Raw genomic sequence first — 21023 nt, 5'->3', positions numbered from 1 at the left:
CCTTTGGCCATTTGGCTATTTTTGCACTTCCAAATTTTTTTTTATTTATTATTATTTATAAAAAATAAAAAATAAAAATAAAAATTAGGGGCAATATGGGAATTTTGGGATAATATTGGTCGAATTGAAAAAATTGAAACTTTGTAAGGGTGAATTGTAAAAATTGAAAATTTAGTGTTCGAATTGAAAAATGCTTGTCAGTTTTAGAGAGGTAAACTGTAATTTTTCCTAAATTCTTTTTTGGGCTACTTCCAATGATGTTGAATTTGGACGTATTACCGGCCAAGCAATGTAGAAGAAAAACCCTCATGAACCAGGTTAACCCAAGCTTCCCTTGTCAATTGTGATGTGGAGTTGTTGCCCAGCAATTAAACAAAAAAGGAAGATTATGTGGTTTCAGAAGAAACCCTTCGGAAGAAATAACTACTTGCACATATCAATTGTTTGTCATATTACTGGAATTTTGTTATTCAGCTTCCTACGCTATATTTCTATTTTCTGAACCAAATGGAAAAGCTCCTTTGAATTCTTGCGACAATTTTCATGTATGATATTTTTAGGGCCGATAATTATTTATATTATCCATGAACCTAACAAAAGTCGGTACGAAATTAGCGAATTAGGATTGAAGAGTCTAATTTGTTTAATTAAATGGATTAATTTAATGTTAACCTATATAGTCTTATATTTATGTTTCGACATAACCTAAACTTGACATGTGACATTTAAGATTGATAATTTTTTACATAATATGCAAACTCAATGTAAACCCAACATAAAATTAGTGAATTATAGTTGAGAGATTTGATCCATTTAATTATATGGATAAAGTTAGAGTTAACTAATATAGTTTTACATTCATATATCAACACGATCCAAATGTGCATGTATGGGTTCACTTTTCATTGTAGATACACCAATAAACATAACCAAGATGGTAAACTGCATTACTTTATCCAATACTAGGAGAGAGCGAGAGAGAGAGAGAGGTGCTGGGAGCTCAAAAGAGGTATCATTCACATGATAATGGCTTCAACCCCGGATTCATTATCAAAAGATCTAAAAGAACAAAATTTTAGTTAGCATACAACAAAGAAACAAAGCCTTCTTCACATGTGGAAATTGGATGTCAAGAAGGTTAAAACAGTGGAGCGGATCGATAATGACTTTTAGCTCACACAGAAGTCAAAGCTGTAAGATATCCATTTACACTATCTGGCCACAAGCTTCATAGTTTACTAATCCGCACAAACAACAATACCAGCCCCTCGCACAAGCTGCTCCGTCAAAGCAGAAAGCCGTGCAACTTCCGATTTAACAAGCTCCGCTGAACATTCACTATGATCAGCCACACCTATTATAGTATCAGAGCCATTTTGAGGGAAGACACTTCCATCACTATCAGCATCAAGGCTAAGGAGGCTAGCTTTATTTAAAAGTTCTCGACTCATGCCGGCGAGTTTGTGGAGGGCACTAGTTGCAGCTTCAACTTCCAGTTGAGCTGCCTCAAGTTGAAGCTTCTCAATTGCCAAGTCCCCAATGCTTCTATCACCTATCCTCTCTTGTGCCAAAGCGTAAAGCTTCCTTAGATCATTAGCTTCTTCTTTCATTTCTTCCTTCATCTTTTTTAGTTCTTTCTCCTTCCCATCTAATCTCCCATGAACAGTTCTGAGCTCCTCGTCTTTGACTGTTAGAGCCCTCTCTACAGCTAGTAATTCCATTTCTTTCATTCTTAAGCTTTCTATGGTCAACTTGAGCTCAGTCTCAAGTTGTCTTTTCTGCATGCTAAACTCATCCTTAGGTTTCTCCAATAGTAGCTCGAGTGAAGTGTGGCCCATGTCATCAAATGCTCCCATTGCGTTAGAGTTTTCAACCTTGATGGAGACGACCAGTTTATTTGTGAGCTCTACAATCCGTTCAGCCACAGTTTCAGCTTCAGAGGATTTCAGCTTTGCATCATTTAACTCATCTTGCATCATCTGAACATGTTCGTCTTTCTCCTTGAGCAAAGTTGTGGCCTGGATAAGCTGATCCTCTCTACTGTTCATAAGCATCTTTAACTCTCCGATTTCCTCGTTTAGCTCCTCCAACTTTGTCCTCGCATTTAAGAGTTCCAAGTCTTTCTCCTCCAAGATAAGCTGGAGTGCAGCCTGCTCAGATTTCAAATGCTGGATTTCTAGCTTAGCGTCCACTGACTCTGACTCTTTAACCTGAAGAATATTATGCATCTCTTCAAATTCTTTGTTTTTTTGCTCAAGCTCTTTCTGAAGAAACGACATCTCCTGGACTGCCTGCTGCAGAGAAGATTTCTCTTTCTTCAACTCCTCCTGCAACTCCTCCATTAGCTCTTTCTCCATGGATAAGTCCCGTTCAAGCTCCTTATTTCGAGCCTCTGCAACCCTAAGCTTCACTCTCTCAGTCTCTACTTCTATTTGGGCATCCTTCAAACTCGCCATGTAAGACATAACACTTTTCTTCAGTTCTTCAAGTTCTGTTAGTTGCTTTTCCACCTGCACCTCCTGTTCTTCCATTTTCTGTCGAGAGGATACCAGAGATTTCTGAGAAGAAACCAACTCAGACCTCACGTCAGCAAGAAGCTTTTTTACTCTTATGAAATCCTCAAGAGTTTCATTTGTTTCCCTTGCATGTTGGGATGCTTCTTCCGCCAGCTTCTTCAGTTCTTCCTGTGCTAATAACCATTCCATTGTCCGCTTCTCTAAATTGGCCTCTGCGACGTTCAACTTCTCCTCTTCAAGTTTCCTCAGGGTCATAGAAACTTCAAGTTCTTCTTCTTTCTCCTGGAAAGCTTTCCGGAGTCCTCGAAGCTCATCGTCTTGTTTTCGCATGATTTCATTGGCCTCATTTAAGAGCTGAGCTTTAGATTTAAGGTCAGAATCAGTCTTGGCAGCTTCTTCACTCTTCTTCACCAGTTCATTTCTCATTTTATTCATTTCATCTTCTTTTAAAGACAGTGCAGATAGGGTAGCTGCATTCTCCTCGTCTCTCTCCTTGAGTTGAAGCTTTAGATCTTCTATCTGTCTGACTTGAGAAGCTAAACTAAGATTAGCTTGCTTCAGCTCTTCTACTAATTGTTCATGCTTACAGCTAGCAGCACCAATTTCTTCTTCACGTCGCTTCAACTCCTCCTTTGCACGGTTTAAGTCACTATGCTCCAACAAGACTATCCTTTCAGCATCCTGTAGATCTTCTTCCTTTTTCTTCAAGGCTGCCAATGCAGCCTGAAGATCAGACTCCAGGATCTCAAGGTTAAGCACCAGCTGAAAATCTTCAGAGAGATGAGAATCTCCGCTCATCTGTTCTTCCAATTTCTGTGTCTGTGCAAACAATCTCTGAAGAAGAACCTTTGCAGGTTCACTCGCCCCATTATCATTAATGCTCAACTTCCTGTTATTTAAGACTGAACTGATGACCCTCAAGGAGCAGCCACGTCTTTTTGACGTTTTCATAAAAGTTAGTTTCTCCTGCTTCTTGTTGAGTCTCAAGGAACATAACTGCAAAAAACATTACACAAAAATAAATATTTGCTCAAACATTTGGAAACCTATTGATCCAAACGCATCAGTCCAAATTTCAAAGTCACTACCTTTCACTCCATTTTTAGTACGAATCCAATGTGAAGTGCTAGAAAAAATGTACTGGTCCAGAAAGGAATTACGAATAGAATGGGTACTACCCAAAAAGGAGATTCACGTCATTGAGACTAAATTCATGAGAGAAACGTGGAAGACAGTGAAGATACATGAAAAAATGAATAATTAATAAGTCAAAAATAATATTTAGATTTTGTGACGATCTCAAATGTCCAGGCGTAGGGACAAAATTGTCTTGCTGAGAAGCTCATGAAATCATTTGAAATTTCAAAATTCTGCGGAGAGCACAAAGTATTAAGTTTAGTTTTATCTACAATTTACCAAAGTTTTGTCCAAATATTGGCCAATTTCGTCAAAAAATATTTCAAATTCTTCGAAGGGAGTAGACAGAATCTTGTCAACTGTCACAAAAAATTATTTAATATAAGTATGAATGCAATGAACAAGAAACAAAATCATATAATGCTCTACAAACCACATTTTTACCAAAATATGCCAAAAGTTTCAAATTTCTTTAGAACCATAGTTTCTAACATATAATTTAGAAATATTATACTTAGTGCATTGAAGGACACATCCTCGTCCTTTCAAATGAGCTAAAAAGGCATTAATGAGCACTGGCCATTCAATGGTTAAATGGGGTTCTTCAAGCATTATCAGAGGACCAGATTTTTCCCCGAGGGTCCTTTGCTAATGATTCATCTTTACTGTTGTCCAAGAGCTCCACCCCTTTTGCTAAATAACTTTTGATTTTGTACAACAATCCCAAGAAATAACACCACCAATTTCCCCCAAAAAAACAGAAACCTAGTTTGGTTCCTTACAGGTCAGTTCCCAAATGATCTATCCCTAGACTTTTTTATTCAAACCGAATGTGTATTTTGCTTTCTTAATTCAAGTTAATCAAATATTGATTTCACAAAGCATTGTGACAAATACTAGAATGAACAAGCCAAGCAACAAACCAAATTTCATACTCTACATTTCCGATTATTGTTTATATCTTCTTATTTTATTATCCAGTTCTTCTTTTCTTTTAATTTTTTCTTTCTCGGTAACCAAACTAGCGTTAACATTATATTATGCAAACATCAGAATCTTTAAAATTAAAAACCCAATAAACATGCACACACACACGGAGGGGTACCTTGGAGCGAAGGTGACAAAAGGCGGTGGGAAGACTGGGGCGAAGAGCGGCAGAGAACGCCATGGCGCACCTCTGGGGTGCACATCCGCGCTCCCTCCAACTATTTTCTCCGATCAATCGCTCGCCCTTTCAAACCAATCTCACCCAATATAGATTACACCAACACAAATTACAAGTTATGGGAGAGAGAGATTATAGAGTTATAGTGAAAAGAAAAGCGAGGGAGGGAGGGCTTTGTGGGTGGATAAAGGGATCGCAGGGAAAATGCTCACGTTAGCGTTAGCCACCACCACAAGTTTCCTTTCGTTGTTAATGGAAATAGGCCAAGTTCCGCCGCCGAAAATTAGAGATTGTTCCTCATGTGGAACGGAAACTGTAAGCCTTGTCAAAGAGGGAAAAAAAAAGCGGATTCAGAGATTCTTCTACGTGGCGATTAGTACAGTACATGGAGAGAGAAGAGTGAGACCACTGGACATGTAAGCCTGGACATGAGTGAGACCACTGGTTGGTCGTGGCCACTCATGTCCAGCCACCTGTCAATGTGCCTTGGCTGATTGGGCCATAGCAACCGGATGGGGCCGATGAGCCTATAGCCCCATTTACACTATATCATTTCTCATTTCTATTCCATGGCAATCACTTTAAAAAATAAAGTAAAAAAAATATATTAAAATTTATATCTAATAATAGTGTTTATATTGTTACATTCTTAAAAGAGTTTAAATAATGTAACACTATATACTCACTATATGTAACAAAATAAAATCTTTATTATAAAATGGCTTTTTTTTATTTCACTTAAATAGAGAGGATCTTGATTCATAAATAAAGTTAGTCCCGACACCTAAGCTTCTATCAATTTCACTTAAAAGAGTTTAATCGTTGTTTTCACATTTTTTTTATTTTAGTTTTTGTATCTATATTCTATCCAAAAATTGAACAGCCTGCCATATTAAATCCATTATGCGCCTGCCATGTGTCTCACACGCAACACCATTCTCGTCACATTAGTATTACTTAAAAATAAAATATAAATTTGGTAGAGGGGAGATCCCACCCCCGGGGTGGGTTCTTTGCCACCCATTGGGAGTGAGATCTCCCTGGCTAGTGGGTGGCGGAGATAATCTCCCCTTCCACTTCTTTTTTTTTTTTATAAAAAAAAAAAAAGAATTATTTCTTTATTATTTTTATGTATACAATGCCATGGAAGACACGTGGCAAATGCCGAATAGATTTGATGTAACGGGCCATTAAATTTTTTAACATAATATAAATGGAAGGACTAAAACACAAAATGAAAAAGGCACATGTACCATTTCAAATAGTTTTTAAAACCAAGGTTGCTATTAGGTAAAAGTACGAACCAAATTTTTTTAATCAAAAAATATTAGACTTAAAATTTGTTAACGCATGTTAGCACGTGATTAGAGGGTGAGAAATTTTATTATTATCTGAGTGGCTTCAATTGCATGTTAACAAGTCGTTAAATAACTGTAAATGGATTGTTGGTCTAGATTACACTTTTTCTTTTTTTATTATTATTTTTTTTTAGTACATCTATCGGACTTTTATTTAAAAAATCAAGATAAAATATATTAGTCAGTCAACAAGTACAATATTTTAAATGAAGACAAGACACGACACTCCACCAAAACTTATGTACGATATTTCTTTCTTTATTATTTGGCCAAGCGACATCTTTTTAAAATTCGCAAACGGGTGGGCGTTTCGTTAATTATTTACGTCTAACTTGGACTTTTTTCAAAAAGGGATGGGCCTTTTTGCCATTAAAATTTGCACAACTTTTGGGCCTTTTATTCATATATATAGCTGCCTCTTCTCACAGAATTGGGCTTTTCTTAGAAAATGATCAATGAACTTCACTTAATCGAATCAACCGGATCACTTTCTGGCCCAAAGAAAATGATCCACATTGTTCTTTTTTTTTTTTTTTTTTTAAATATCCACATAAAAGTAGAGAGGGGGATTCGAAATAGTAACCTCAGTTTTATTAGACGTGGTCTCAGCCGATTGAGCTACCTCTTGGAGACAACTTAAGGCCTATTTGAGACTGCACTTGAAGGATTTAAAAATACTTTTAACACTCAAAAAATTCGTTTGAAAAAAAAGTAATCGTTTCGTAAAAACAAATTAAAAGTGCTTTTAAGGGTCAAAAAGCTTAAAAATAGCCAAAAAAAAAAACACTTTTGACAAAAGCTTAAAAATGAAGTTTTTGCCCATAACTTTTTTTGACTTAAAAGCTCTGTTTCTCAAACACAATGTCAAACAGACTCTTAATAGTGCTCTTAATTTAATAAACATGATAACTCATAAATAATGCCTTTTTTCTATAACAAATTATTTTTTAAATTGAGTTACCAAACAGCTCTTAGGCTATGTATTAAGAGGTAAAACAATGGGCCATGTATTATATACCACTTGCGCAAGTTGACTTTCCATAGAAGCCAAGAAAACAACAAACTACAGCAAGAAAGAAAAAGAAAAACAGAAAACATAAATTAAAGGGGTAGTAGATCTTTTCGACTATAAATGGGGATTGAAGAAAAGAAAGAAAAATATGTGGGAATGCAGTCAGAATGAGCTCTGGAAAACGTGTGCTTTGAAAAAAAAAATAATAATAATGTTTTATTTTTATTTTACAACCATTTTATAATGTTGATGTGTCAATTTCAACTAATTTATGATTTTTTTTTATTTTTTAACAATTCCTAGTCCAAGAATTGGTTATGACTTGTGAATGCCACCATGCCAATATTGTAAGATAATTGTGTAATAGAAATGTGATTTCTAACATTTATGTTGTAATATATTCTTATATTTATACGATTGATTTATATTTCATACTGTATAAGTCAATTTAGGTTTATTTGTATAAATCAACTTATTTAACTATAAATAGGAGATTTATGTACGGTAAACAATTAAGTTAAACGAGAACACAATGTAGCCATAGAGGTCATGCAGAGTGATGGACGTAAATGTCTCACACCAAACGACCTGTAATTCTTTGTTTCTCTTTTCTCTCTCTTCCTTCCACTAAGCGTAAAATCGCACTCCTTGCTTGCGGTTTAGAAACTTAGATTACCGCTATATTTTTCAAATACACTTTTAAACGTGACACTTTTGAGAGAGAGAGAATCTTAGTTTCACAAACTCAATCTTAGAGAATGGGGCCCAAAGTATCAATTTTATAATGAGAGAAGATATTATAATATAGTGGAAATAACTAAAAAAACATATGAATAGAATTTAGATGAGATTAGGAATAATGAAGATAGGCTAATCATTATTTCATGGAATGAAGGTTGCTGGCCATCACAATGTTTAAAAGTAAACATCATGCACTCACATACGTGGTCCGAATCTTAAAAGGATCTAATATCATATCATCCACAAAATTCAAAAGCACCACTGCATAAAGGATGAGAGAGACTGAATTTTCCCTATTTTCTCGTCCCCTATAAAGCAATTCCTCGAGCGGTCCACTATTTCTCATCAATAATATTAAAAAATTATTCTTTAAATTTATTTTATAAATTCTTATTTCATATAATTTTATTAAAATGAGTTTTAAGAAAGATTCTCCTTTTGTTTAACTTTAAAATAATAATAATAATAATAATTATACATCACCCCCTTATCTCCCAATACTTATATGGTGGGTTCCTTATAGCATTTCTTGCATAGAGATTAATTAACATTAGAGGACGTGGGGTAATGAGTATCATTACTCATAATTATATAAATAGTCCTTTAATCCCACATTGATTGTAGATTGTGAAGCCAACGCCTATATAGATACCCTTCTCACTCTAGTTCTAATTTGAGCGATGGAGAGAGAGATCGACGCCTAGTAGCGGTAACCCCTCCCTCATCACGCTCATGGTCAATAGTTTTCGGCTGCTATGAGGTACACTTTGCACCTTTATACAAATATTTTGTGCTTTTGTTCATTCTCAATTAAAGGGTGTTTTGTTATTCTTGACCCTATTCTAGAGTGATGTTTATCGTGAATTAGGCTTCATTATATCATGAAAACGACTTTAGAAAGAGAATGAAATGCATTTTGAGTCAATTGCCATCATGTCTTCCTATTTTTCCCATTTTGAATTAATATTTTTCAACATAATATAACAATAATAATAATAATAATAATTCAATCTTATTGATTTTCGTCACGTGGTTCATGATAAACACTAGATGTTGTACTTAACATTCCCATCATATAGTTCACTGTAAATATTTTCTGATGGGATTTTTGTTTTTATTCTAATTTATCAATCAAAATTATCATAAAAATAATTTATTCAAGAGATTGAAAGAATACTTTAATTTAAATCCTACTGCCAAAGCTTCGAAAATTGATAAATATTTATTTATTAAATTTATTATAATTGTTTCTGAAAGCCATTTCAATAATATTAATTAGCTGTATTTTCATTTTATAATGTTTTTTTTGGGCGTGGGCGCAGAAGCTAGGTAGCAGATGATCGATACCCTTAACTTTTTGTTTGACTTTGAGTGAAGATCTCGCATGCATGATCTTTTACCGCACGTCATTTTGAACGCTCAGGATCTTGAAGTACGATGGCGGATCTGTGCCGTCCAAAAGGACCTCATAAAAAGATAGGAAACATGGGATATCGTAATCTAAGAGATTTGAGATGTCGTCTATCCAGAGTTCTTAATGATCATGTTATCATGTTTTCCTTGGTACGCTCGCGTGCGTGTGAACAGTAATCGTGTACGTTGATTTTAACTCGTGGGACCACGACAATATAATGTGCTGGACCACGTGCTCCCGAGCATGTTTCTAACACTTGCATATCAAAGTGGATATACTTGATCAATAATTCATGTATAAAGGAACCAAGGGTCCATAATTATTTTCTTTTCTAGCCCACATTTGTATTCTTCCACCAAAATTTTGACAATCAATTTGACTTTTAGCAAACTTGCAACTTAAGAAAATAATTTCGGATAAAGTTTTCCTTTCAAATTCAATTAAAGAAAGATTCTTTATTACATATTCGTTTTTAGTTCTAAGGACAAATATATGTAATTAAAAAAAATCTTACTTTATAGCTTTCAAAAAAAAAAAAAAAAAAATCTGACCATAATAGGTATAATATTATCATTTCACTTTTCTTTTTCCTTTTTACAATATTATCCCTCTATAACATATAAGGGACCAATTCCTCTTCATTTTATTTGAGGGTGTGTTTGGCAAAGGACTTGAAAAAGGAAGTAGAATGGAACTGTAGCAGATTTGATTGATGTATAAAAAAATGAAAAAAAAAAAAAAAAAAAGATTTGTTTTGTAGTGATTTTTTTATTTAAATAGTAATAAAAATTGATTAATATGATGTAAAATGTAAGACTATTGGAGTTCATTTTGAAATGATTTTTTAGGGTCTTTGGGTCAAAATGCACTCACAATTTTTATTGACTAATATTTATGGTTTATTCTTCTTCTTTTTTAACCCCTTTTTTTTTTTTTTTTTTTTTTTCATTTGAGGACCTTAGATAAATAGCCTAAGTAGCCTACCTTTTGTGCTTGCCTCCGCTTATAATACTTCATTCTGACATGCATCTTTTTAAATTGCACGTGGGAATTGCATGCTCCAAAGACATATGTTACTTGAATTTGAAGAAAAACTTTATTCAATAATTTGGTAGCAAAGAATCACAAGTTTTTTTAAACCATGAATGCTATGTACTATATTTTTATTCTACAACTATCCACAATGCAAACATTGTAGTCACAACAAACTGTTATTTTTTTTTTTCTTTTTTCTTGTTAACAATGATTGATTCATGTCAGTATTATAAGATAAAAAATGTTGTATATAACATTATTCTTTTAAAACATGAAGTGAAGGGTGAAGGGTGAAATTAGATAGCGGGATCCAAAAAAATTTAAAAATTAAAAATTTAAATTTAATTTCCTCCAACTTATAATAAGTACGTAGTTTTTTTTTTTTAATGATAATAGAGGATTAAATTTATTTAAAAAAAATAATAATACAATTATTTTGACAAATTTTTTTTTTTTCAAATTAGGTTAAAGGAAATTCTTCAAACTAAATTTATTAAACTAATTAATATGTGTTCAAAATACATATAATTCTTACGTGTGTGTTTGCCAAAGGACTTAAAAAAAAAAAAGACCCTACTATTTTCTTAAAATCAACCCCGACATTCTTACTTTTTACCTAACATCAATTACTTTTTATTACTATTCAAATAAAAAAATCACTAAAAAATAATTTTTTTTTCTTTCACTTTTTTTATACAAAACATTCTTATTATTTTTTTTTTTTAATTAATCAAATCTACTACAGTTCAGTCTACTTCATTTTTCAAATCCTTTGACAAACACACTCTACATGATTGACACGTGTCAATTTAGCAGAATGAGTTCAAAATCTATGAAATGTTATTCCATTTATTCTAACAATTTTGTTGTTCGAATAATCCAAAAAAAGAAATATTCAAGTGGATCAAGAATAGTCCAAATAAATGGGCTCCATACAAACTTTTTTTTCGAATCTCCAAATTGATTACAATGTAAACAACACATTGCTAGGATCTAGATTTTATTTTTGTTGGTGACGTCTAATGAACGGCTAAGCTTATCACAATCATGGGTCACGTTTTAGCACTTTTTACAAGGGGATGTTAGCGTGCTCTTTCCACCAACGACAATGAACAACAAAATGTGAGCGTGATCCACAAGTTCACGCCTGAGGATTTTGGTAGGTTTTGCTTTGCTGCATGTGTTATACAAAAGGTGACGTCGCTCGTATCCAACTCCTGGGACCCACAAAATATAAAAAGACAATATATTATTTACAATAAAAAGACAAAAACTCATAGATCACAATCTCGACGCGTGTCAGTTTCTTGATGACCAAACAGCTGCACATTTCCTTTAATCGCGCCACGTGAACGGCCCAACAACTAGACACCCACCCTCTCCCCTCTGCTCAGATCGTGTAATGCCACGTCATTAATGCAAAGTCAGGGGGACCACCCTTGGAAGTCGGGACCACCACCATCCAAAATCTCAAAATCTACTGCTACTTGATTCTCTGCCAACCAGTAGCCGTCAATATCTCCGAAATGACGACAATGCCATTCCTCGGTGTTCTCAAAAGTACAATAAGCCTACTACCATTCTTGATCCTATTTCTACTAGCGTTACTATTATTATATATTATTAGTTTAAAAGAAAGTAATAAATGTCGTCCATCGTGGCCGTCCGATTACTGTTCCATCTTAAAAGCATAATTAATGAAGATAATATATAATTAGTTAAAAAATTTTTTTGGATAATGTTTTTAAATCCGATGAAATATTTTTGATGGGGGGCAACGTTGGTAAGGTTAGATACAGTGAACAGTGAAAAATATATAGAAGTCAGCCATTCTACAGCGGGTTGATGTTACTTACCAAGAAAACGGAAAAACTTAAATAAATAAAAAATAAAAATCCTACTTCCGAGGCTGCCGCGCGTGGAGTGGATGGTTGACATTTAGGCGTTGACTGGGTTCCCAATACGTGGAGAGAAGGGTTTTTGTCGTATGTGTAGAGGAGGTACGCTGTGGTTGTTAAACAACGTTAAATGCTACATGCGAGTAGGTGCAAAGTTTTAAGTCTCAAAAAAATAAATAAATTAAAAAAAAAAAAAAAAAAGGTTCTCAAAAGATACGATGATATGGAAAGAGATCGCTGAAAACGATACCTCCTTGATACGTAATCATATTCATTCGGACGAATAATAATACTACAGTTTTTTGTGAGCCAGCGTGAGATTTTTTTAGATTGGGACGTGTTTTCCGAGATATCTCTTCTCTTCCCCTTTTAAACGATACATTTTTCTTGTGAATGATGATATATTTAAGAAAAAAAAAAAAAAAAAAAAGCTTTTCTACTTTCTTGGGACTTTTTTTTTTTTTCCCCCATCCTTGAGCAACTAATGCACTATTATCTAGTTTTAATTCTCCTTCTTGTCCACTTTAAACTAATGTTTTTCTACTTTTTTTCCTTCTTGTGTTTATGCCCTAATGCTTCTTCATACACATCCAATAATTTTTGTAATGTACACCATTCAAAAGATTTGCTTTATAAAACAATAAGCTATCACCAACAAAGAATAACTTATTTAATTTAGTTCTACTATTCGTTATAAATATTTCTGTAATCTCTACTTCACGCTCCCCCTTTTAAAGAAGAGAGCTCAATCCTTCTGTACATAGAAGATGATAAGGGAATAACGAGACCTCTGATAAACAAATAAAACCATGGGGTTTTCCATTAATTAGGGTTTCTATAGTAAGTGATTGTTCGAATACAAGTCATAATCAAATTTATCGACCTATCTTCAATTCCAACCTTTCTAATTGTTGCCTTCAAAAGAATCTCATTTCACTCAACCATAGGCCTTACTCATGTCAAGTTTTAAGGCCATGTCTCTGATTTTGAGAGATGATGCACTGCAATACTCTCTATAGCCTATTAGCTAACACTTTAGAAATTATTTTATACAGGACATTCTAATAGACCAAAAACATATTTGGAACATCTCTAACTGAGGGACACATAGTAAGTTTTGAGATAATTTATTGTAAACCTCTTTTAAATATAAATATGTCTGATTCAAAAAGGAAGAACTTGCAACAGTATCTCAATTTAGACACTTTGAATGGTTATCAACTTTGAAAATAAGAGTTATAAAAGTAGAATTAATAGAAGCGTCAAGAATGACATAAATTAAAATATTGTGTAAATGCCTGATTAATGTCCTCCATCCTGATATATGATTAACCCCTATCATTTATTATTTATCCAATGTGATTTATATATATATATATATATATATATATATATATATATAAATTAAATCTCTTATAGTGTATCAAACCCTTCCCTCAATTGCAATGCTTCTATTTTTTATTTTTATTTTTTGAAAAAAAAATTATTTTTTGCTTGAGAATTATATATGACCATTCAAACTTTGCTTTACTCCACCAGGTTGATGCCTGTTGGCCACTTTGCAACTTCCTTTGAATATATATATAGTTAGTAATTGTAGTAATGAGTGGACATTATTATTACACTTCAAACGTGATAGAAATTAATAGAGACAATGATTGATGGTGAGAAATAATTACTATGGTGATGATAGTATTAACACATAAAATAAATATGAGTGGTGATTATTGTGTTATGATTGATGTTAACAGTGATAATGAGTTATACTATGAATATATAACGAGAAAAAGAGATTTGTAGTACAATGAATTACAATAACAAGAACATGATTGTGATGGATCATAGAGATGCTGATTATAACTTACAATAAAGAAGCTAATATTAAAAGTAATAGATGCAATTATTTCCTTTTTTCTTTTCTTTTATTCTTTGTATTTATTTATTTTTTTAAAATACAATAATTGACATACATATGCATCTTTTTTCTTTGGAATCGGAATAAGTTCAAATTGCAACACAATTTTTTTTATTTCTTATTTTTTATGTCATGTTATAAAACTTCCAATTTCAACAAGTTTCTCTTGTTAATGTGTTTTGTGTTTTTTTTGTTCTAAAATAGTATCATTATGTGAAATAAATATATTTAATAATACTTTTGTTTTGAAAAAAAAAATTGACAAATAAAACCGACTAAACTCGTCCATAACAATAAATTAAAAAAAAAGGCAAAAGTATACTCTATATATACCTCCATCAAATTATCTCTCAATTGTCAATGTCCTTCATAAACTATTAAAAAAGTAAATGTTTCTACAATAACAAAAATACCCTTCATAAAAAAAAATTAAAAAAAAAAAACTTCAAACTAAAAAACTGAAAAAAAAAAAAAAATTAATTTATTTTTCTAGTTTTAGTTTTCCTTTTCAAATTTATATATATAGATCTTTCGTCTTATTGAAAATGTTTTAAAGTCATTTTTGTCTTCTTGATAGCTTTGTGGGGGGAACGAGATATGAGTGATGTTACAGACACTCTCATTTCATCGTCAGTTAGGTTTAGTGTTCATGGTCATTTAAGTTCACACACCCTTAGTTAGTTTTTAAAATCATAATTAAATTAAAATTCAATAAAAACCCATCTCCAATTTAATAGTATTTTAAAAAAGCCAACTAAGATGCCTAAAAAAAAGTGTTAAGAAAGTGAAAGTGTGTATAAAATTACATTTGACACAAAATCACGGTAGTTTGGAGGACACAAATAGTTAGAGGGTAGTTGAGAGTATTAATATCATATATCCAGTTAGTTATATTGGAAAAGTATTTTAGACACAAATTTCTTTTAAACTGGTTTGAAAGAAATTTCCTTCAATCTACTTTAATAAGTGACAAGTATCATTCAATATGTAGAAGATGACACTTATCACATATTAGAATAGGTCGAAGGAGAAAATTTCTGTCCAGATATTTTTATTATATTAAAGTGTGAAAAAGATAAAAATACCCTTTTTGATATACTTTCAATCTCATTTGAACGGAAAATGATCATATTATCGGTCAAAGAGGGTACTTGTACTGTTTTACTTATTTATATAATTTTGAAAGAAAAAATATAAATAAAGAAGAGAGAGCAGGGCGGGGATGTCTGATGGGAAAGGAGAGACGCAGGCCATTAATGCTTGCATGTGGCGTGTTAAAGACGCGCTTAAAAATCGCGTTGCCGTGAACAACGACCTCAATCAATTTTCGAAATGCTTAATGCTCTGGTTCGGACAACAACAACATATTAAAGCACTCACAAATCACAATAACTCTCTCAACATAGAGAAGAGAGAATTTTATCGTCCACCTCAGTTTAGGAGGGAAAAACCTAAAGCTCTGCTATTCAAGACGACACACAGAGAAAGAGAGAGAGACAGAGAGAGAGAGAGAAAAAAACAAAATCTTTTGGTAAATAGTCTCTCAGGAAAAAAAATGTTTGCAGCAGAGAATGGACTCAAGGGAGACCCAAGGCTTCAAGCCATTTCAGAAGCCATAAGGGTCGTTCCTCACTTCCCAAAACAAGGTTCAATGCCTTCCCTTTTGCTTCCTCTGTTTTCGTTAGCTTTTAGCGACCGTATAAATCACCCATTATCTCATTTTTTTTTGGTTTGTTTGAAATTTTTGTGGTAGGAATTATGTTTCAAGATATAACAACGTTGTTGCTGGATCACAAGGCGTTCAAGGACACGGTGGATATTTTCGTTGATCGTTACAGAGACATGGGCATCTCTGTTGTTGCTGGTTATCACTCATCTTTTTTAATATCAATTTCCCGTTATTTTTTACTTTTTATTTTTTTATTTTTTGGTGGCTATATAATTGGGTTAGTGAATAAAGGAGTCTCTTTGTTTTCCTTGTGACACGAAAAAGAATTTCAGGGAATTGCCCAACAGAGAACGAGAATTGGTAGTTCCCAGAACTTTTTTCTTTGGTTTTGACCCCAAAATGTTGCACAATTTTAGAATAAATTCACTATTATACCAACACTTTTGCATTATTACTGGAATGGCTATGTAATTTTGTCAAAATATTTTGTTTTCCCCTATCTTTTTTTTTTGCCTCGATTTTGACAGCTTTGTTGCTATTTCTCCCTTAGACCCAGTTCATGGGGGTTGATTTGGAAAAGGGTGAATTGGGTTGAGTGACTAACATTTTTTTTTAGCAAATTACATACATTTGGTACATTCACTCTGCATATGAGTTTGTTTTTTAAACCTAGATAAAAACTTTTAATCATTGTTCCTAAAAGCAATTGAACCCCATTTACAGGCCTTAAAATCCATGTTTGTTGGGGGAAATTGCCATTTATAGGCCTTAAAATCATCTGGGTGGTTTTGTGGTTGACCAGGGGAATTAGTAGATGTACAAGATTTGAGAAGTGCAAAATGATAGTTTTGGGATTAGATTTCTGTAATATTGATTGCTTCTCTGCTTCATTTGCGTGCTTCTTATGTTATAAGTAAATTGTTTCTAGGGGTGGAAGCCAGAGGATTCATGTTTGGTCCGTCCATTGCCTTAGCTATTGGAGCAAAGTTTGTTCCTTTGCGTAAACCTAGAAAGTTACCAGGTAAGCTGAAATTAAATGGTGCTTCTAAGAGGGAGTGGCATATATATATTTTATTTCATGTGTGAGTGTGACACTGTTGCTTTGTTGTTCACATTGGATCTGTTAACAAGCCATTTTAACAAAAATTTGATTCAAGGAAAGTTTTATTTATTTATTTATTCTGGTGATGAATCACAGACTTGTCTACCTTGTATATATTTTAACCATTTTTTACAGGTTAGTCGATATTTTCAGATAGAGATGAATGATGTTTTGAAAATAAAAAAAATCCCTTTAGGGCGGTTTGTTGCTTCTGTAAAGAGCAAGTGGAATTTTCCACATGTTTCATGTGTAGGCGAAGTAATTTCGGAAGCGTATGTCCTGGAGTATGGAACTGATTGTCTGGAAATGCATGTTGGGGCTGTTCAGCCCGGCGAGCGTGCATTGGTAATCGATGATTTGGTAGCTACGGGTGGGACTTTATCGGCAGCCATAAGACTTTTAGGTGAGTTCTAGACCTTTTCTAAGCATTTCTGTTTTTCTAGTTTATTGTGTTCTCTTCTACTGGTTCAGTAGGTAACTTGTAATTAGTTTATGGAATGCAAATATGCTGTTTATCTAGAACGTGTGGGGGCCGAAGTGGTTGAATGTGCATGCGTTATTGGGTTGCCTGAGGTTAAGGTACTGCTTAATCCCCTACAACTTAAGTCAGTTTGTCTCTTACTTATTGGTCTCCAATTAGTTCAGCCTGTCTTATTCATTAATATCATCTGTCATATATTGGCTTTAGATATATCTCTCTGATTATTTATCTTCCTACCATGACCATAAAATTATTTGACGACACTGACAAATAACATGTAATCATTTATATGTTCTCTCCTTTTGTTACCCATTTGGGCGAAATAACTTACTATGGAAACCAATGGAAAAGGAGAAAGAACAATGAAACTTGCCTGTAAATAGTACGGAGCTCCATGCGTGTATGATTCTGTTGCATCCTTATTGAATCTAATATGGTTATAGAACATTTAGAAACCGTGGGAAGAATTGTTCAAAGCACGAATATATGATTCTAAATGAATGTTTGTTAATTGGAAACATTTTTCCTGATTTCTATCTCCATTATTGCTGGAAACAGAAAACTGATTTGAGATGCAATAAATTGTTTCATAATTAAAACCATTTTACTAAGAATGATACAGGAAAAGGGCTTGAAGTGAAAGCAAGAAAAGATGTTTAAACTTTTTTTTGGAAACGAAAACAAGAAATGTGAGTCTATAAACATTTTCAATAAAGCAATGCAGGTAACAATATCTTATGTCTACCTCACATACTCTCTTTGGGTGGGGGCTGTGGTAGGGAGGGTTTCAAAGTTTGAAGGTTTTCCTTCTACAAAAGTATTGCATAATATGCATGGAGCATTTTCTTTCATGTTGATAGCATTCAGCGTAAACGAACTGTACTCTTATGTTTTGCTGAAATATTACTTGAAATTGACATTTGGAATTGAGTTGCTCTTTCAAAAATGCATGCTTTTCAGGGACAACGCAGGCTTAACGGAAAGCCACTTTATATCCTTGTTGAGCCACGCAAAATAGATAATGGCTATTAAGGTACACTATCGTTCTGGCTTTAAATCAAAATTGTGCACTTAGAAATCAAAACTACATGAACAGTGGATTATCATTTCATTTCAGCAGCTTTCTATTTTGTGCTAGGTTTTATGATCTTAAAAGAAAGTTACAAATTGTGATACTATGGAAGCCCTGATTTGCCATTGTCTTTAGAGGCATATTTTGAAACATGTTTAGTTCTTGTTTGAGATCTCAAACATGTAGTTTTTAACCTCTGTGAAGCCGATTCATCAACTGCACTAACATTATTTCATATCAACTGCACGCCGATTAAATAGACTGCTATTCCCGTATGCATTTCTTTGTTAAGTGTGTAAGTTATAGCTGGGGGCTTTGTACCACATTTCATGCAAATGCTGTTACCACATGCAATGAAATTTCTTCATCTATCTAAATCTCAAATCATGTTTAATATTTATTCACAAATCACCTAGGCTTGCAGAAAATCCTGTGCTTTCTGAATTATTCAAAGTTGATAATTTTTGGCTTCTCCATGGCATAGATTTGTACTGGCTACATGACCAGATTTCAGAATTTTGTCCGGAGGACGAAAATTTTTCTAACCTCATATCCTTGATAATGACACATAACTAATAGAAAACAATAACTTTTATTTTTTTCAAAGATGAATGCTTGTATTTCCATTTAGACACAGCAAATAATCGTCCCCGATTTGTTCATAGTCATTATAGGCTGCTATCAGAACCATGATATTATCAGAGTTTGCTGATAATTTACTCCTTTTGTGCAGATCTGTGGTTTGATTCTGCTTGGGTTGACTTATAGAAAAGATGATGCTTCAGCAAACAGGCCACAATATGTTTCTCAACCGAGTTTTGGCTGGGTCCAACCCTATGGGGATCTGTCTCTTCTGTAGGCTGTTATGTCCATTTATAGTTTTGAACAAGCATGGCTTAAGAATTGTTGTCCCATGATGTTGATTTTTTTATTAGGTATCATTTAGTCCTCATTATAGCAAATCTTTGGTTGAATGCCCTTCTTCCTTTGGGCTGATTTAGGCAGTTCTATTTTTCAGCTTAATCACTATTTCCTTGAAATACATTCTCCTCTTAGGGGCCCAATGGGATGTGCTGTGTGGGGTATATAAGTAAGCATCAGTATCCCATCAACTAATTCTTGGACTGTGCCAATGGTCAAAATCTCCTAGAAGAATATAAGAGGTGATAAGATGTTGGGTTCAAGGGATGGGGTTTGGCTGCAAGCCTGCAAGCAGCCAATCTAGGTAGCTAATGAAAGGGCTTTTTATAGGGTCTATATGCCCGAGTTGGTGCCTGGGCAGCTAAAGGTGTGAGGCTCTTAGGCAGGTGGATCTTATCAGGACTCTCTCATTGGCTGCAATTTACTAGCTGAATTGTAGCTTGTTCAACGGGTGGGTCTTTCTCGTTAAAGAGAGATCTTATACATGGAGGCCACTTTGTCAAATAATTTCTTTGTTGATAAAGTTTCTAATCACCCGAATGGTTGGATCCTTCTGACCCGTTCAAATTCCAATCCCGGTAACAAATTTACCCGTTTCTATTTATGCTTTCAAAACCCAACAATACATCAAGATTTTGTCAATACAATATGTCAAGGGTCAGTCCCCAATTTGTTCAATTTTTTTTATTCTCATTCAAATCACTTCTATTATGTGTTCCTTTATTCTATTAGATGTTTTTTTTTTTCTCATGAGTTCCCGCCAAAGCCTTTTGCTGTATCCACAATAAAAAAACGGGTGATCAACATATTCCATTCAACTTCTACAAAAATCTGTTGAACTTTTGTTCAATAGCTCTAATGAGCTGTTTAGGTAAGATAAAAGATAGTTGAACAATAAATCTGGATACTATATAATACAGAGGGCACCAATTGTAATCTCCCAACAAAGGAAATGTGTTTTGAAAACCAAGAATCCACTCTCCCCAAAATCTTCTGCAACTACTCATAGTCCACAGCTGATAGCTTCGTAGAGATTGAAGGCACACCTAGATACCTAATAGGAAGGACCCCCTCTCTCATTTGTAGACACTCACTGATTTTCCCCTTCAATCCCCCATCAACCCTGGAGCAAAAGAAAGTGCTTTTAGAAGAATTAGGATTCAAACCTGAGAGTGATGCAAAATCTGTAGTCAATTGAGCTGTTTAAATAAAAGACACAGATAAGACATTGCAGGGATGAAATCCCAGTCAATTGAGTCAAAGAATCAAACTCTGTAGTCTATAAGCCTTACAACACTCTTATTGAGCTCTTTAAATAAAAGTTAAATTTGAAGAGAAAAATTAACTTTTTAAAATTTGAAGAGCCACTTTTAATACTAGAAGCATTACCACCCGAATTCAAAACTTCTCTTTGAGCATGCTCTAATCTCTCCTTAACTTGCATGACTCTCTGCAATCTACCCCCATAGAGCTCCTTATTTGCTTTTCAACACATTCTTCACAGCTTGCAATTTCACATACAACCGATACATTGGAACCCCCCATCACCCTCATACTGCAACCTTCGTCCACCCAAGAGAAAACTTT

General features: G+C 33.8%; 2 protein-coding genes across 4 annotated transcripts; one reads left to right on the top strand and one right to left on the bottom strand.

Annotated features, from left to right (window-relative positions):
* Positions 1-990: 990 nt before the first annotated feature.
* Positions 991-5155, bottom strand: LOC132190236 (uncharacterized). The gene is made up of 2 exons (XM_059605161.1): positions 4759-5155; positions 991-3512 (listed from the first exon to the last, which is right to left on the bottom strand). The coding sequence occupies exons 1-2, from the start codon at positions 4819-4821 to the stop codon at positions 1239-1241; spliced, it is 2337 nt and encodes a 778-aa protein (XP_059461144.1). The 5' UTR covers positions 4822-5155; the 3' UTR covers positions 991-1238.
* A 10399-nt stretch (positions 5156-15554) lies between these two features.
* On the top strand, positions 15555-19564 carry LOC132190039 (adenine phosphoribosyltransferase 5). Of its 3 annotated transcripts, XM_059604917.1 has the most exons (7): positions 15558-15837; positions 15945-16055; positions 16789-16881; positions 17216-17365; positions 17483-17541; positions 18404-18476; positions 19249-19564. In XM_059604917.1, the coding sequence occupies exons 1-6, from the start codon at positions 15747-15749 to the stop codon at positions 18473-18475; spliced, it is 576 nt and encodes a 191-aa protein (XP_059460900.1). In that variant the 5' UTR covers positions 15558-15746; the 3' UTR covers position 18476; positions 19249-19564. The 3 variants fall into 3 exon arrangements, 2 of the variants coding, with proteins under 2 accessions (XP_059460902.1, XP_059460900.1); XM_059604919.1 differs by lacking the exon at positions 19249-19564 and having other exon boundaries at positions 15555-15837; positions 17452-17541; XR_009441086.1 differs by lacking the exon at positions 17483-17541 and having other exon boundaries at positions 15557-15837.
* Positions 19565-21023: the final 1459 nt, after the last annotated feature.

This window comes from Corylus avellana, chromosome ca8, assembly GCF_901000735.1.
Source record: "Corylus avellana chromosome ca8, CavTom2PMs-1.0".
NCBI lineage: Eukaryota > Viridiplantae > Streptophyta > Magnoliopsida > Fagales > Betulaceae > Corylus > Corylus avellana.
This window is presented reverse-complemented; position numbering and strand designations above follow the sequence as displayed.